The following is an 18,391-nucleotide window of genomic DNA, read 5'->3' as shown; positions in this document are numbered from 1 at the left end:
ACTTCAAGCCCAAATATATCATGCTTTGACTTAATCAATGATTTATTGACTTCAATCGTTGTGCAACATCTTGGGTAAGCTCTGGGCATTGTCTTTCAGTTGCAAAAGGCCTACTGCGAATGTTAGCAGCAGAACAAACTTCAAACACAAGTAAAGAGTAGTTAAATTGTTACAACAGCATAGCTAACAGTTAGCTAGCTAACTACATAGCTGATTTATATAATCTGCTGATAACCTTGCCCTCTGTGAGCAGTAGGTTTTTGCTGAAAAAGAAAGGTCTATTAAAACAAAAAATGAAATTTGACTAAAGGGAGCAGTACAGAATTCTGAAGTATTAGCAGTAGAGAATTTGGGTAAAAAAAAAAATGTTGTGGTTAAAAAAAAAATAATCTTTGAGCGAGCACCTGCCCCTCCAAAGGTCTGTGCATGGCTCTGGTTGGCAATATGATCAAAACATTCATGACATTTGAAGCTTGGCAAAAGCCTACTGGCCAGTGGCCACCAAAGGCAAATGTAAAGTTCTCAATTTGAGGAAACATAGTAAATAATGTTAAATTTTGTCAGACTAGGTATGTGTTACGTACCAATACAGTACAAGTCCTGGGTATAACCCCATAGTCATTTTAGTCTTCACCTTGAAAATGTGCCACAATCTTGAAACCAGTTTTGTAGCTCACTCACAGTACATTTGTGGACAAAGCCATTTTTAAGGGGAAAACATTGAAAAGGAGCTTTCAAAATGTTTAACATGTACCGTACTGGTGCTAAAAGCAAAATAGGCTGTTCCAGTGAAAAACCGTATGACATAAAAGAAAGACATTATACATTGACTTGTCTCAAAGGGGTGTGTGAGTATACAAATTGTAAATTGTCATCGATTGATGTATTACAGGGATCATCAACTAGATTCAGCCGAGCGACAATTTTTTTCTTGAGCGGATGGGAAGAGGGCCAGAACATAATTAGAAATAATTAATTATTGTAGACTACAAAAAGCCCAAACATATATAACGTTTGACTAAAACATAATCATTTCAAACCTTGCTTACATTTACAGTGAGGGAAAAAAGTATTTGATCCCCTGCTGATTTTGTTCGTTTGCCCACTGACATTGAAATGGTCAGTCTGTAATTTTAATGGTAGGTTTATTTGAACAGTGAGAGACAGAATATCAACAAAAAAATCCAGAAAAACGCATGTCAAAAATTTTATAAATTGATTTGCATTTTAATGAGGGAAATAAGTATTTGACCCCTCTGCAAAACATGACTTAGTACTTGGTGGCAAAACCCTTGTTGGCAATCACAGAGGTCAGATGCTTCTTGTAGTTGGCCACCAGGTTTGCACACATCTCAGGAGGGATTTTGTCCCACTCCTCTTTGCAGATCTTCTTCAAGTCATTAAGGTTTCGAGGCTGACGTTTGGCAACTCGAACCTTCAGCTCCCTCCACAGATTTTCTATGGGATTAAGGTCTGGAGACTGGCTAGGCCACTCTTGGACCTTAATGTGCTTTTTCTTGAGCCACTCCTTTGTTGCCTTGGCCGTGTGTTTTGGGTCATTGTCATGCTGGAATACCCATCCACGACCCATTTTCAATACCCTGGCTGAGGGAAGGAGGTTTTCACCCAAGATTTGACGGTACATGGCCCCGTCCATCGTCCCGTTGATGCGGTGAAGTTGTCCTGTCCCCTTAGCAGAAAAACACCCCCAAAGCATAATGTTTCCACCTCCATGTTTGATGGTGGGGATGGTTTCTTGGGGTCATAGGCAGCATTCCTCCTCCTCCAAACACGGCAAGTTGAGTTGATGCCAAAGAACTCCATTTTGGTCTCGTCTGACCACAACACGTTCACCCAGTTGTCCTCTGAATCATTCAGATGTTCATTGGCAAACTTCAGACGGGCATGTATATGTGCTTTCTTGAGCAGGGGGACCTTGCGGGCGCTGCAGGATTTCAGTCCTTCACGGCGTAGTGTGTTACCAATTGTTTTCTTGGTGACTATGGTCCCAGCTGCCTTGAGATCATTGACAAGATCCTCCTGTGTAGTTCTGGGCTGATTCCTCACCATTCTCATGATCATTGCAACTCCACGAGGTGAGATCTTGCATGGAGCCCCAGGCCAAGGGAGTTTGACAGTTCTTTTGTGTTTCTTCCATTTGCGAATAATCGCACTAACTGTTGTCACCTTCTCACCAAGCTGCTTGGCAATGGTCTTGTAGCCCATTCCAGCCTTGTGTAGATCTACAATCTTGTCCCTGACATCCTTGGAGAGCTCTTTGGTCTTGGCCATGGTGGAGAGTTTGGAATCTGATTGATTGATTGCTTCTGTGGACAGGTGTCTTTTATACAGGTAACAAACTGAGATTAGGAGCACTCCCTTTAAGAGTGTGCTCCTAATCTCAGCTCGTTACCTGTATGAAAGACACCTGGGAGCCAGAAATCTTTCTGATTGAGAGGGGGTCAAATACTTATTTCCCTCATTAAAATGCAAATCAATTTATAACATTTTTGACATGCGTTTTTCTGGATATTTTTGTTGTTATTCTGTCTCTCACTGTTCAAATAAACCTACCATTAAAATTATAGACTGATCATTTCTTTGTCAGTGGGCAAACGTACAAAATCAGCAGGGGATCAAATACTTTTTTCCCTCACTGTATATACAATCACACACATCTGTATACATCTCTCTATTATACATCTCTCTATTATTATATCTAATACATCTCTCTATTATGTGTGGGAATACTTTGGAACAGATTTCCAAAATTAAAATCACTTGTAGCTGATTTGCTGGCGTTTTTAAAGTATTTCATGTCCAATAATAAGGATAATAGGGAACCCTGATGTATTACAAAAGTTCTCTTAGTTATTACATTGTGTGTGACTCACTTATGATGGAGCTATGCTGGAATGCATTGACATAAACGTTAGATTGGTTGTCAAATCATGTTTCTGACATGCCGTGTTTTTTTTGTTTTTATTTAACTTGAGGATTTCCCGCGAGCCAACAACACCTCTGAATTGTGTATCACCTAAAGCATAATTTCTTTCTACTGTAGTGAGGAGAAGAAAAAACAGCAGACTTTGAAGTAAGGTGAATGCCTATCAGACTTGAATGCTTTTTCTTTTTCATGTTTAATGGTCGGATGAGAAAGTTGGATGTCAAAAAAAGACCAATAGCAAAATAGTCTCTTTCCCACATGTTCTAGTTCTTCCAAACATAAATAACAGACTAATACAACTATTAAAGACAGCAATCTGACTCTATAGTGATGCAACCATTATTTCCTCTAAAATCTACACTGTAAAGCATTGAGCACATTAACAAAACCATCTTATTGGCACAAAAGCGGGAGCATCAGACACTGACATTATTCTAAGCTGACATTATTCTTCCTTAGCAAAACATCAGGGTCGCACTTCTAGAGAGGGACAAAACCCGGAATGTTGATTGTCTCTAACAACAGTAGTACAGCATTACATTGTGCAAAGTACTCTTATTGGTTGTTAATTGATGAAGCATTCGATGGGAGAGAAAAAACGTAGCCTCGCGGGCCAATTTAGCAGAGTTCAAGTGAATTGCTTTGAGCTCATGCTTGGTGAGTATAAACGATTTAATTTATGAAATGCAAAGGCCCTGGGTAATTATCAAGGATAGCACAGACAGGATCTGTCCGAGTTGCCATTGCCAGTCTTACACAACAAATGAGTGTATGAAAAGGAGTAATGACATTTTTTCAAGCCACCAGACTGTGAACACAGACTCATTAGAGAGGAAGAAGTTGGTAAACACTAACGACATGTGCTTCAACCAAGAAAGAAAAGTTACAGCTAACAACGTTATTATATACAGGGCAATGTGTGGCAAGAGTTCTCCTCAGCAGTACAAATGCCAGACGGCTGTGTCTGTACTAAATTGTAACTCGCTGAAACCATTGTCATGGGCAAGTTATGGAGAATTCAGTCTATTTCTGGAGAGTGATGTATTAGCTGATGTGACAGTTCATAGCTGGAATGGAAGGAAAGCTGTCCTTTCAAAATCATGAATTGAGAGAGAAGAAAATGGAGCAAAATAGTTAACTATTTTAAGCACAGCTATTTGGCCGTGCTCACATTTTCAGAACACAAGCCCCCCCCCCCCCCCCCCTCTTAAATTTCCATGGATAGAATAACGGAAACTTAAATGCAGTGCTTCAAATGGTGTCGTTAAAGCTAATTGATAGACAACATTTCAGTTAAAAAGGAGAGTCCGAAACTTTTAATCAAAATACGTAACATTTTTAAAGGAGAGTTTTCATATTCATCATTGATATACAGTGATTTCAGGATCCAAAACAATTAGCTATATTTCAAAAGTTTTCGTTTTGGTTGAGAGTTCATGCCGCTTTATGACGTTTCCTTTTACACCTTTGTCAGTCAGTCACAACTGTGTTATGGGCATGTCAGTGGCATACTAATGGGGTTGTACGTATTCTAAAAAGAGGGATGCTCTACTGCTGCCCAATAAATTTGGCATTGCACGTCTCTTTCACAAATGTTTTATGGATTCTGAATAAGGGAATAAGTGTAAAACACTTAATGAGGTAACAGTTCTTCGGAAATGTACTTGTGAGATTGAAGTTCTGTCATCTCATATCCCTGTCTTAGCCAAGCACGTTTTGTAATTCTTAGTCATTTTCCAGTCTACAGCCTTGGTGAGTCTTTCAGAGTGGCTACATTTCTCTCTTTGATTTTCTTTTGTACTGATAGAAGACTCTTCTATTCCCTCAGGGTTTAGCCGGGCTGCCCTGCCGTTCGGCTTGGTGAGGAGAGAGCTGTCTTGCGAGGGTTATCCGATCGACCTACGCTGTCCAGGAAGTGATGTCATCATGATTGAAAGTGCCAACTACGGCCGAACTGACGACAAGATCTGTGACGCTGACCCCTTCCAGATGGAGAACATCAACTGCTATCTGCCAGACGCCTACAAGATCATGTCACAAAGGTAAACCTCCTGTAATTCCTGATGGGAACTGTTGTTTTTACACCTGTTTTTTCTGTGTAATCAATTTGGATTAACACGTGGTCAGAATCAAAATGGGATATCAATATTCAGTTATCAGCAACATCATTTAAATGAGTTTTGACTTCCCCCAGACATAATCAACCCAAAATCACTCACCATTAAGAGATTGCTCTTCTCCAACTGCTTTCATTGGCAAATCCTATTCCAAGACTAACGTCAGACTCCTTGGCATGAACGGCCACTGGATGCTCCCAGATGCCCAGTGTCTGCTACAAGGGAGTCTGTAGACTACACACTACATCACTGTCTATATTGTACAGACAGGAGTCTCTGGACTACACACTACAGAGGGGTATACTATGAAGCAAGCTAGATCTACTCAGCTTCAGTTAGCTTCCTATTCCAGCTCAGGCTTCATCCATACTATGACAGTGCCCCTAACTCTAGCAGGCTTGTAACTGCGCTTGCATGTCACACATGGCTAGTCAAACGCCGAACTGCCCATACCAACCCCTAATATAGTGACATACACTGAGTGTACAAATCATTAAGAACACCTGCTCCATGACATACTGTAGGCGAATCCTGGTGAAAGTTATGATCCCTTATTGATGTCACTTGTTAAATCCACTTCAATCAGTGTAGCTGAAGGGCAGGAGACAGATTAAAGAAGGATCTTTAAACCTTGAGACAATTGAGACATAGATAACTCAATATTAGGAAAGGTGTTCCTAATGTTTGGTATAGTCAGTGTGTATTATAATACATGCGTTTTCTGTATGGGTGTTCATTGAGACACTGCTGAAACATCAATCCATGGGCAAGTCAGTGCCACATTTTAATTTGTGCCGAAATCAAAATTAAAGAAAAGTTATATTGCAAATTCAGCAGGCTATCGTGTGAAATATACTTTTAGAAGTGGCATCCTTATTGTATTACTTTGGTGTGCATTGGTGTGGTTATCAATGCACAAGCACCTTTTTTCCCACTCCTATCAATACAATTATTTTAAATCAAATAACATTTTATTGGTCACATACACGTGTTTAGCAGATGTTATTGTGGGTGTAGCGAAATGCTTGTGTTTCTAGCTCCAACAGTGCAGTAATATCTAACAAGTAATATCTAACAATTTCACAATATATACACAATACACACAAGTCTAAGTAAAGGAATATAATTAAGAATATATACATTTATGGACGAGTAATGTCAGAGCGGCATAGACTAAGATACAGTAGAATAGAATAGGATACATACAGTAGAAGTTGGAAGTTTAAATACACTTAGGTTGGATTCATTAAAACTCGTTTTTCAACCACTCCACAAAGTTCTTGTTAATAAACTATAGTTTTGGTCGGTTAGGACACCTACTTTGTGCATGACACAAGTCATTTTTCCAACAATTGTTTACAGACAGATTATTTCACTTATAATTCACTGTATCACAAAAATTATGTCATGGCTTTAGAAGCTTCTGATATGCTAATTGACATAATTTCAGTCAATTGGAGGTGTACCAGTGTATGTATTTCAAGGCCTACCTTCAAACTCAGTGCCTCTTTGCTTGACATTATGGGAAAATCTAAATAAATCAGCCAATACCTCAGAGACAAATTGTAGACCTCCACAGGTCTGGTTCATCTTTGGGAGCATTTTCCAAATGCCTGAAGGTACCACGTTCATCTATACAAACAATAGTACACAAGTATAAACACCATGGGACCAGGCATTCGTCATACCTCTCAGGAAGGAGTCTGTCTCTTAGAGATGAACGTACTTTGAGAAAAATGCAAATCAATCCCAGAACAACAGCAAAGGACCTTGTGAAGATGCTGGTGGAAACAGGTACAAAAGTATCTATACCCACAATAAAATGAGTCCTATATCGACATAACCTGAAAGGCCGCTCAGCAAGGAAGAAGCCACTGCTCCAAAACCGCCATAGGAAAGACTAACCACCAGACTACGGTTTGCAACTGCACATGGGTACAAAGATCATACTTTCTGGAGAAATGTCCTCTGATCTGATGAAACAAAAATAGAACTGTTTGGCTATACTGACCATCATTTTGTTTGGAGGAAAAGGGGGATGCTTGCAAGCCGAAGAACACCATCCCAACCGTGAAGCATGGGGGTGGCAGCATCATGTTGTGGGAGTGCTTTACTGCAGGACGGACTAGTGCACTTCACAAAATAGATCGCATCATGAGGGAGGAGAATGTGGTGGATATATTGAAGCAACATCTCAAGACATCAGTCGGGAAGTTAAAGGTTGGTTGCAAATGGGTCTTCCAAATGGACAATGACCCCAAGCATACTTCTAAAGTTTTGTCAAAATGGCTTAAGGACAGCAAAGTGAAGGTATTTAGTGTGGCCATCACAAAGCCCTGGCCTCAATCGTATAGAACATTTGTGAGCAGAACTTAAAAAGTGTGTGTGAGCAAGGAGGCCTACATACCTGACTCAGTTACACCAGCTCTGTCAGGAGGAATGGGCCAAAATTCATCCAATTTATTGTGGGAAGCTTATGGAAGGCTACCCAAAACTTTTGACCCAAGTTAAACAATTTAAAGGCAATGCTACCAAATACTAATTGAGTGTATGTAGACTTCTGACCGAATGGGAATGTGATGAAAGAAACAAAAGCTGAAATAAATAATTCTCTCTACTATAATTCTGACATTTCACTTTCTTAGAAAAAAAGGGGTGACCCTAACTGACCTTAAACAGGGCATTTTACGAGGATTAAATGTCAGGAATTGTGAACCTGAGTTTGAATGTATTTGGCTAAGGTGTATGTAAACTTCTGACTTCAACTGTATGAGTATTGCAAAATATGTAAACACTATAAAAGTGACTAGTGTTCCGTTTATTAAAGTGTCCAGTGTTTTCAGGTCTATGTATTAATTCATACAGACGTTTTACTGTGCTTGAAGTTCCAAATGCATTTGTCATTACTAAATGTGTGATGTGATAGGTATGTTAACATTACTACGTTTTAACACACAAAAAACATTGGAGTAATAAAATATGTTATCGATTGTCTTCCTCCAATGAAGTGGATGATGACGCTATCTTTGCGAGGGAGAGAATCTGATGTAATTGGTCTTCACCTTGCTGCTTAGATTCTTCATTCAGGGTAAATGTAGTTAGCCATGAGTTAGCCTGCCCCGGAGCAGGTTCGATCTGAAGGATTCATTGCCATATACATTTTCCTGGCTAAAAGGTGAGCCACTTTCGTGGTACCGGTTATCCCAAGTTGAACTCTGAGTTGACCAAAGTTGCCTCGCTAACTCCTCAAACTATATTCGTAGTATAGGGCTCAGGATAGTCTTTTTAGCAATTCACTGATTTTCATAATACAAAATGGACTAATATTCTAATAATGAGCACTTTCTCTGACTACACAAAGCATTGCTTGAATGTGGCTGGAATAGATATGAACACCTGCACACCTCAGTAAACAACCCGTAGTATAGCTGTGCATCTTAATACACAAGGTCTTGTCACACAGGGTTGCAGTGAGACAAAGTGCATGGGATGGCATGACGTACGAGCGCCCACAACCCAAGATATTGGATCATTTGAGGCTGTCAGCAACTCTGGCAAATCTGTCTGGGGAAATAAGAAATAATGAAATAAAACAGAGTTGCCGTTGTATTCAGGTTATTGTCAAGTCGTATTTGATGAAGTCAGATAGCTGACTCCCACGGTTGATCCGGTTTTAATACCCCGTGTGTGTGACCCTGCTGAGTAGCACACAGGCTCAGACGTATAGTCACAGAGAAAGTGCCCACTGGATCAAACATTGTCCTTAGACATTCTCCAACTTCTTTTCACCCAAGCCTCTAGTAGCCTTTTCACACTAATGAGCCGGCCAAACCAAGCCAAACTCCTCTGACTGCATGGTCCTGGTTAAACATCCACCATCGTTGCTGGAACCGTGCTGGAAGGGGCAATATGAAATTAATATATCCGAGCTAGCAGAGTACGGATGGGTTCGGCACAATAATGTGAAAAGGGTGTATCTCGTTAGAACAAAGGCAATGGTTCCACAGACTTTACAAAGGTGTCTATGGGAAAATGACCCTCCATTGTGATAGTGTGGAATAAACTTCCGTCAGCGAGTATACTGGATCAGCGAGTGACTGCTTTCGGTTGCATTGACGTTATAATTTATCTCTTTTTGTTTTGTTTTTAATGCATACCTTGTCCAATAAAGTTGAGCATTTTCTGGATAAAATGGTTCTTGTATGTTTAAAACCAGCTCATGCCAGTCAGAGACAATTAATGAAGAAGAAAAAAACTATTCTGACCATTCGCACCACTGTATCACGCTGAGCCAAGTACTAACACTAGATAACATCATATTTTGTGAAAATCTTCCATTGACATCAATACATGCTTTATATGAAAGCCACGGAAAACAAATGTATTTGAAGTTAGGATTGAGTAGTATGTTTTCTTTTATCTAGTCTTCACACTATAATAACATATTGTTTGCATAACGTATTAATGGATGAATGCAAAACAATTCATTTTCATAATTCTATCATTAGGGAAAGCTTGAATTAGCACCCAAGATCACAAGGCATTATTGAAATGCAGGGCAATTCCACAGTAACAGAGACTCACTTCACTTAAAATGTATGCCAAACAAAAACATTGATTTAAAAGTTTAACAAACCATACAACTATATGCACTAGGACTACTTTTAACGATTTACACTGAAATTTTACACAAAAAAAATACTGGTAGAACTGTGGTTTGGTCACTGAATCTCATTTTTTATTTGTCCATGTTTTCCAAAATCTGCTCCGAATTAAGATTCAACTATGTCTGCAAAATGAATGGGTTGTTAACGATGACATGACACATTGACGTTGGAAAAAAATATATTTTGGTTACTGAACTACAATAAGTGAAGTGGATTTACACCCTGTAACGGAATCACCATGAAGAGAATGTAATTCTCTTCATGGTGTGGTGATGTATCCTAAATAGATATACAAAGGTATACATTTGCAATATCCTCCTTTGCATATTTGGGTATTATTCTACACACTTACTATTATTTTAATGAGCTCTACAACCAAACAAGGCCACATTTGGTTGGTTCGGACCAGACCAAATCTGAACCAATCATAGAAGTCTGTTTCACGTGTTTGGACATCAAAGTACAGCACAGCACAGAGTAGAGTTCAGTTAAGTACAATAGAGTTCAGTATAGTTCAGTAGATTACTGTACAGTACAGTACAGCCGAGTAGAGTACAGTAGAGTTCAGTACAGTATTATTGTGTACTCAATTCTAGTGTGCTCTACTTTGTACTGTACTGAACTCTACTGCACTGTACAGTACTGAACTATACTCTACTTTTCTTTACTGTGCTGTGCAGTACTCTCCAAACCTATGTACTCAACTGTGGTTTGTAACTACTATGATTTCCTATTGTAGCCAATTCAATTGCAGAAATTCAGTTACCAATTTTGGGGAAAATTGGAGTTTTAATCACTTAATAATTCATAAACAAAAACACTACAACTAATTGATAGGTCTACCTTTACTTGTTACTTCTGTGAACTTTCATTATCCTAAGAAAATATCAAAAAGCTATGTGTGTTTTTGGTAACGGAATTTCCAAGGCATAAGGCAATGTTTCTTAAACTTACAGAAGGCAGAAAAATGGATCCAAAACTAAATATGTGTTGATAATAGTTGGCAGGGGTCTTTAATTCAACATGATTGTGTTATGATGTATTTCTAATACTTTTTAAGACTTTTTCTGGTAGATGTTTTCTAAGACCCGTTTTTCATCTGTTCAACAAGAAATCAAAGCCTTAGTTTATTTCAAATTTTTTAGGATGGATAGTGGTTCAATTTGGTATACATTCCATCATTTCAAAAACAAATAGACTCTTAGCTTTAATTTGACACCCAATTTGACATGCTCCTATGAACTTCACATGCTGGTGCTCATAGGTCATTTTACATGGAAATTACCTGCTCTGTCTATGTAAAAAATAGGTATTGCGTCTGCTAAATGCACACATTCCCAAATTTCAGCACACTATCTCACATCTAGAATTGCCACAGTTATCCAAGTAACATTGGAGCAATTAATCGAACCACAGCTGATTTAATGAACCATTCACACTTTCACTGTACAGACCGGCTTCATCTTTGGACTTGCTTAGATTAATGTTTGGTATGTGAAGAAGGCACGACAACGCCTATTCCCTCTCAGGAGACTGAAAAGATTTGGCATGGGTCCCTAGATCCTCAAAAAGTTACACAGCTGCACCATCAAGAGCATCCTGACCGGTTGCGTCACCGTCTTGTATGGCAACTGCTCGGCATCCGACTGTAGGGTTCTACAGAGGGTAGTGCGTACGGCCCAGTACATCACTGGGGGCAAGCTTCTTGCCATCCAGGACCTCTATACTAAGCGGTGTCAGATGAAGGCCCAAAGAATTGCCAAAGACTCCAATCACCCAAGTCATAGACTGTTCACTCTGCTACCGCACGGCAAGTGGTACCGGAGCACCAAGTCTAGGTCCAAAAGACTGCTGAACAATGAATCAAATGGCTACCCGAACTATTTGCATTCGTTTACACTAATGCTACTCGCTGTTTATTATCAATGCGTAGTCACTTTACCCCTACCTACTGTACATGTACATATTACCTCAATTACCTTGACTAACCTGTACCCCCGCACATTGATTCGGTACCCCCTGTTATTTTATTGTGTTACTTTTTTTCCTTTTGTTTATTTAGTAATTATTTTCTTAACTGCATTGTTGGTTAAGAGCTTGTAATTAATCATTTAATGGAAAGGTCTAAACCTGTTGTATTCGGCACACATTTTATTTGATATAAAATGCTGGCAGGGTCAACTAGGATCAACCCTGCAACATTGAGGTTTACCTGGGCACACAGCGAAGTGCAGGGGCCCAGTCCTCCAGTGATTGATCAGACCCAAGCACACTTGTGGGCACCCAGTGGGAGGCCCCGACCTACCCACAGCCGAAGCCGCTTGAGAGATGTTCTATTGGAGGGTTTTTGGAGTATAGCACATAACAGAGTCAACGACAGGGTTTGAGAAACGTAATGGTTCTCTGGCGTCAGTGCGTAATAGGATGGTCCCCCCCCCCCCCCAGGAGCGCTGCCTAGGTGTGCCATGCCCTGAGTCGGAACGCTATGGGAGGACCACTGAGACGGACGGGTCGACTGGGTCTCGCTCGGAGTGAGGCTAGCCGGGTGTGTTGGAGAGCAGTGGGGAAATCTCTAAAAGATGCACGGCTGATGGGGGCCCTCCCAGGGTGGATCACGTAGCAATCGGTCAGGAGGAGTGAAACTGGTTAGACAGACAGAGAGGAACCAAGGGGATGGATGGTCTAGTGCAGGGAGTGAGGACCAGGAATGGGCGCAACACAGCCCACCCCAATACAGTGCCTTCAGAAAGTATTCAAACCCCTTGACTTATTCCACTTTTTTTTTTGTTACAGCCTGAATTCAAAATGTATTAAATCTTTTTTTTCTTCTCACCCATCTACACACAATACCACATAATGACATAGTGAAAACATGTTTTTTGACATTTCTGCAAATGTATTGTAGAATATTTGTACATTATTCCTAAAAAAAATATTCAAGCTCCGTCAAGATGGTTGTTGATAATTGCTAGACAGCCATTTTCTGGTCTTGCCATAGATTTTAAAGCTGATTTATGTCAAAACTGTAACTAAGCCACTCAGGAGAGACTTTAGGTTATTGTCCTGCTGAAAGGTGAATTTGTCTCCCAGTGTCTGTTTATCCTCCAAAATTACTCCCCAGTGTTTTCCGACAACAAGCATACCCATAACATGATGCAGCCCCCACCATGCTTGAAAATATTAAGTGGTACTCAGTCATGTGTTATCTTGCATTTTCCCCAAATGTAATGCTTTGTATTCCGGACATAAAGTTGATTTCTTTGCCCCATGTTTTGCAGCTTTAATTTAGTGTCTTATTGCAAACAAAATGCATGTTTTCTGCACAGGCATCCTTCTTTTCACTCTATTATGCTAGTATTGTGGAGTAACTACAATGTTGTTGATCCATCCTCAATTTTCTCCGAACACAGCCATTAAATGCTGTAACTGTTTTAAAGTCACCATTGGCCACATGGTGAAATTCCTGAGAGGTTTCCTTCTTCTCTAGCAACTGAGTTAGGAAGGATTCCTGTATCTTTGTCGTGACTGGGTGTATTGATACACCTTCCAAAGTGTAAATAATAACTTCACCATGTTCAAAAGGATATTCAATGTCTGTTTGTTTTTTTACCCATCTACCAGTAGGTGCCCTTCTTTATGAGGCATAGGAAAACCTCCCTGTTTTTTGTGGTTGAATCTGCGGTTGAAATTCACTGCTCGACTGAGGGACCTTACAGATAATTGTATGTGTGGGGTACAGAGATGAGGTAGTCGTGTTAAACACTGTTATTGCACACAGAGTGAGTCCATGCAACGTATTATGTGACTTGTTACATAAATTTTACTCCTGAACTTATTTGGGCTCCCGAGTGACGCAGCGGTCTAAGGCACTGCATCTCAGTGCAAGAGGCGTCACTACAGTCCCTGGTTCGAATCCAGGCTGAGTCACTTTTAGCCATGATTGGGAGTCACATAGGGCGGCGCACAATTGACCCAGCATCTGGCCTGGGTAGGCCGTCATTGTAAATAAGAATTTGTTCTTAACTGACTTGACTAGTTAAATAAAGGTAATACAAATAACAAATATTTGTAGTTTTGCCATAACAAAGGGGTTGAATACTAATCGACTAAAGACATTTAAACTTTTCATTTTTTATTAATTTCTAAACATTTCTAAAACCAACATAGTAATTTCACTTCGACATTATGGGGGAAATTGTGTGTAGGTCAGTGACATGAAATCAGGCTCTAACACAATAAAATGTGGAAAGATTCAAGGGGTGTGAATACTTTCTGAAGGCACTGTATCTACCTGCATCATCACTAGGGAGAGATAAAACAAATTTGACCCTCCCCAGAGGGCAGAGACAGACTCAGAGGTCACCAGAGGAATGGTCACCTGCCGCGAGTGAGAAACCATGCGTGGGAGAATTAATACAGTATATACATTTTGTACTCATAACCACTTAAAAGGATCAAATTGCAACCAGTAACCAGTCACGGGCCAACAGCATCAATGTAACAGTTTAGCTTCCGTCCCTCTCCTCACCCCTAACTGGATTCGAACCAGGGACCCTCTGCACACATCAACAACAGCCACCCTCGAAGCATCGTTACCCATCGCGCCACAAAAGCCGTGGGGAACAACTACTTCAAGACCTCAGAGCGAGTGACGTCACCGATTGAAACGCTATTAGCGCGCACCACCGCTAACTAGCTAGCCATTTCACATCGGTTACATATGGTCCATTTGGGGCCTTATTTTTAACAGTAAGCCTTCCATATGATTTCACCACAACATGTTTTCATTGCATTTTATACTTAAATTGTAAAATAAAAAATGAATTATTTTCATATATAAATTCAAATTCAACTCTTTTTTTTCTTCAAAAAATGACTAAGAAACTGACCCCTTTAATTTCATTGGCAGAGAAGTGCAATATTTTGTTAAATATTTCTGATGAAGTTAACAATCTGTTCAGGCCATGTGCTCCATCCATGTCTTCTGTACTTCCTCATTGCAAGAGAACCCTTCCCAGTGCAATAGTCCCCAAATGCTGACTCTTTGTTTAATCCCAGAATTATGTCACATCAAGTGGATATTTCTTTTAGGGACAAAATGTAGTCAGAACTATTTGGTAATATCATGAATAGACTTGGGAACTATTGTTTCTTGAAATAAACGTATGTGTTATACAAGAGTAGATGAAGGGAAGTACATTTGTTTTCTTCATACATTTACTTTAGGTCAGTGTCCCACAACCTTAGGACAAAGGTCACGTTTGGTTCAAAATTGTAATAAAACAAATCATATACTGCATGATTTTACTCATGATCCAAATAGAAAAACTAAGCTTTTAGTGTTATATCGCAATTTTAGGAAATTTGGAAAGAAAATCCAATAAACAATGCCTAAGCAGCCAACATCAATTATCTTCAAAACATATAATGATCTTCACTGGGTATTGGAATGCAAAGTCAGTGTTATAGCCAGGAGGTCTGATCTTCTACATTTCCACAAGTCAAAATGGGGTACTGTTCTTTGCCCTTTTTTGAGCCGAAATGAGCTGAAAAACTCTATGTGGGACAACTGGCATACAATTATGTATGTTCTCTCTTATAATTACGCCATCATATGTTTAGGACACACAGTCGGCATTACTTTCTTTAATGTTTTTCCACAACTAATCTGAGATAAGAAAGCACATCATCTAATCGAAAACGGTTCACAACATAATGAACTGCTGTCTTGTAGAGTATCACATAGACGCAATGACTTTGATGGATCTTGTTGGCACTAGGAGTTATTTTTATATCGGGTTTTATATGAGCACCATGATTTTATGAAAATAGCCCTAGGACTGCTGTAGCTCAATTAGAATGGCCAGCTGCAAGCAATTAGGCAGCTCAAGTGGGTGATTGTATGTACAGAAATGTTTAACAGAGACCCCTCCCCAGCATATGTGGACCTGCAAGGATATACAGTTTTAGTACAGATTTTAAATAATATGTAATTTATAGTATTATTACTTTAATATTTAAAATTGTACTAGTAATACATTGTTTCCTAGTATCAGGGCCGGAATAGGCCCCAGGGCTTTGTTTTTTTATTACCCCAAACACCATCATTTTCTGTGAACAAATCCTTGCACCAAGATGCAATTTGATGTGTGGTAAATTTACTGTTGAAGAAAAAGGCCCTTTATAATAAACCGATAGTAACATTTGCGATGTGGCATAAGCTCAAGTGGTGAACATGGGGAACATTTGAGAGCTAGAAAATGGTATATCATACACTGCAGTTGAGGAACAATGGGAAAGTAATTCTGCTTTGAAAGTTGATAAACTTGTAACCCCACTTTTGAGAAAATGGCCCTTGAATATTTTGGTACACTTACAGGAGAGCTGTTCTTTGTCTGCACCCATTCAGCATCGTTCACACCCTCTTAAGCCTTACCCATCTCTTCAATGATTCACATGTGGTAGTTTATTTGTCACATGCACAGGATAAAGAAGGTGTAAATGGTACAATGATAGTACTTGGATGGTCTCCAAGATGGCGTAGCAGTCGGACGTCTGTTTTGTCTTGTCCCTTTCCGTCCCGTGTATATATAGTTTTCTTCGTACATATTTGTATATTTTTTTAATCTCAATTTCCATCTACGGACTGAACATACTCTCCTGCAACCCACCTCACCCAATGTGGTACGGATCAGCTATTTTCTACACATTAGAACCGGAACCACCTTCAGAAGCTAGCCAGCTAACTAGCTACTAGCTAGTAGTCAGTTTGCCACTGCTAGCGGTCATCACCGTTAACTCGGACATCAGCCAGCCTCAGTCTGGTCAATTCCTGCCAGTCTGCACAGCTCGATATCAACCCAGAGCATATCGGACTGCTTTTCCTCTACCACATCTCCAGATTCCTACCGCAAGCTCTGAACCTTTACACCAGATCATCGCAGCTAGCTAGCTGCTATCCGAGTGGCTACTCCTGGCTAACATCTCTGTCCCGTAGCAAGCACCAGTTAGGCTGAAGCTAGGCCCGTCTCCCGGCTAGCCAAAGAGGTCCATCAGCCAATTCTTGGGACTACAATACCTCTTTTGCCAATTGGCCCGGACACTTTACTGCCGACATGGAACCCCGCCGAGCCATCACGACTGGTCTGCCGACGTAACCGTCCGAGGTGGTTTCAACAGCCTCTTCCGTTGCGACGTCCCCGGAGGCTAGCTGCTGTCTGAATCGCCGTCTCTCCAGCTCGCCTCACATAGTAGCGACTACTGAATTGGCTCCCTGACTCATCTATTGCTACTCGCTGGACTCTATGATCACTCGGCTACACATGCCTCTCCCTAATGGCAATATACCTTGTCTATTGCTGTTTTGGTTAGTGATTATTGTCTTATTTCACTTTAGAGCCTCCAGCCCTGCCCAATATGCCTTAGCTAGCCCCTTTGTTCCACCCCCCACACATGCAGTGACCTCAACTGGCTTAACTGGTGCCTCTAGAGACAAAACTTCTCTCATCGTCACTCAATGCCTAGGTTTACCTCCACTGTACTCACATCATACCATACCCTTGTCTATACATTATGCCTTGAATCTATTCTATCGCGCCCAGAAACCTGCTCCTTTAACTCTCTGTTCCGAACGCACTACACAACCAGTTCTTATAGACATTAGCCGTACCCTTATCCTACTCCTCCTCTGTTCCTCTGTTAATGTAGAGGTTAACCCAGGCCATGCAGCCTCCAGCACCACTCCCATTCCTCAGGCGTTCTCATTTGTTGACGTCTGTAACCGTAAAATAATTGGTTTCATGCATGTTAACCTTACCATACATCTTGAATAACGTTCCAACCGGAGAATTACATTGACTTCAGTTGAGAGATGGAACGCAGCTCCCTCTCACGTGAACGCGCGTGGTCACCTCATGGCAGTGCTTACTCATTCCTGTCTCCTTCGGCCCCCCTTCACATTAGAGTCATCAGACAAAGTTCTATTGACTGTTGGCATCTAGTGGAAGCCGTAGAAAGTGAAAACCCATCCATATCTCTCTGTATTTTCAATGAGAGCTTGGTTGAAAATCTGGCACCCCCAGAAAATATTCAAACAGGAAGTGGAACTTCTCAGGTTTTTGCCTGCTATATGAGTTATGTTATACTCACAGACATAATTCAAACAGTTTTAGAAACTTCAGAGTGTTTTCTATCCAATACTAATAAAATGCATATATTAGCAACTATGACATAGGAGCAGGCCGTTTACTCTGGGCACCTTTGTGCACCTTTCATCCAAGCTACTCAATACTGCCCCTTCAGCCATAAGAAGTTATCGAGAGAATCACTGACATGATGTCAGCTGGTCCTTTTGTGGCAGGGCTGAAATGCAGTGGAAATGTATTTTGGGGATTCAGTTCATTTACATGGCAAATTAATTGCAATTCATCTGATCACTCTTCATAACAGTCTGGATTATATGCAAATTGCCATCATACAAACTGAGGCAGCAGACTTTGTGAAAATGTATATTTGTGTCATTCTCAACTTTTGACCACGACTGTACACTACCGTTCAAAAGTTGGGGTCACTTAGAAATGTCCTTGTTTTCCATGAAAACATACATTAAATGAGTTGCAAAATGAACAGAAAATATAGCCAAGACGCTGACAAGTTTGTAA

The 18,391-nt window shown here is 40.3% G+C and overlaps 1 protein-coding gene across 29 annotated transcripts in view; it reads left to right on the top strand.

The window, feature by feature from the left end:
• The window catches only part of adgrl2a (adhesion G protein-coupled receptor L2a), a 531,217-nt gene that overhangs the window by 431,862 nt on the left and 80,964 nt on the right, over positions 1-18,391 (top strand). For all 29 annotated transcript variants that reach the window (XR_011668247.1, XR_011668246.1, XM_071344492.1 and 26 more), the window contains exon 3: positions 4,776-4,989. Coding sequence is in view for 27 of the 29 variants with exons in the window: in XM_071344492.1 (XP_071200593.1) it covers positions 4,776-4,989 (214 nt within the window). In the remaining 2 variants the exon portion in view is untranslated. The remainder of the gene's footprint in view (positions 1-4,775; positions 4,990-18,391) is intronic.

Source organism: Salvelinus alpinus, chromosome 16 (genome assembly GCF_045679555.1).
Source record: "Salvelinus alpinus chromosome 16, SLU_Salpinus.1, whole genome shotgun sequence".
NCBI lineage: Eukaryota > Metazoa > Chordata > Actinopteri > Salmoniformes > Salmonidae > Salvelinus > Salvelinus alpinus.
The sequence above is the reverse complement of the archived record's forward strand: the minus strand, read 5'-3'. Positions and strand labels throughout refer to the sequence as shown.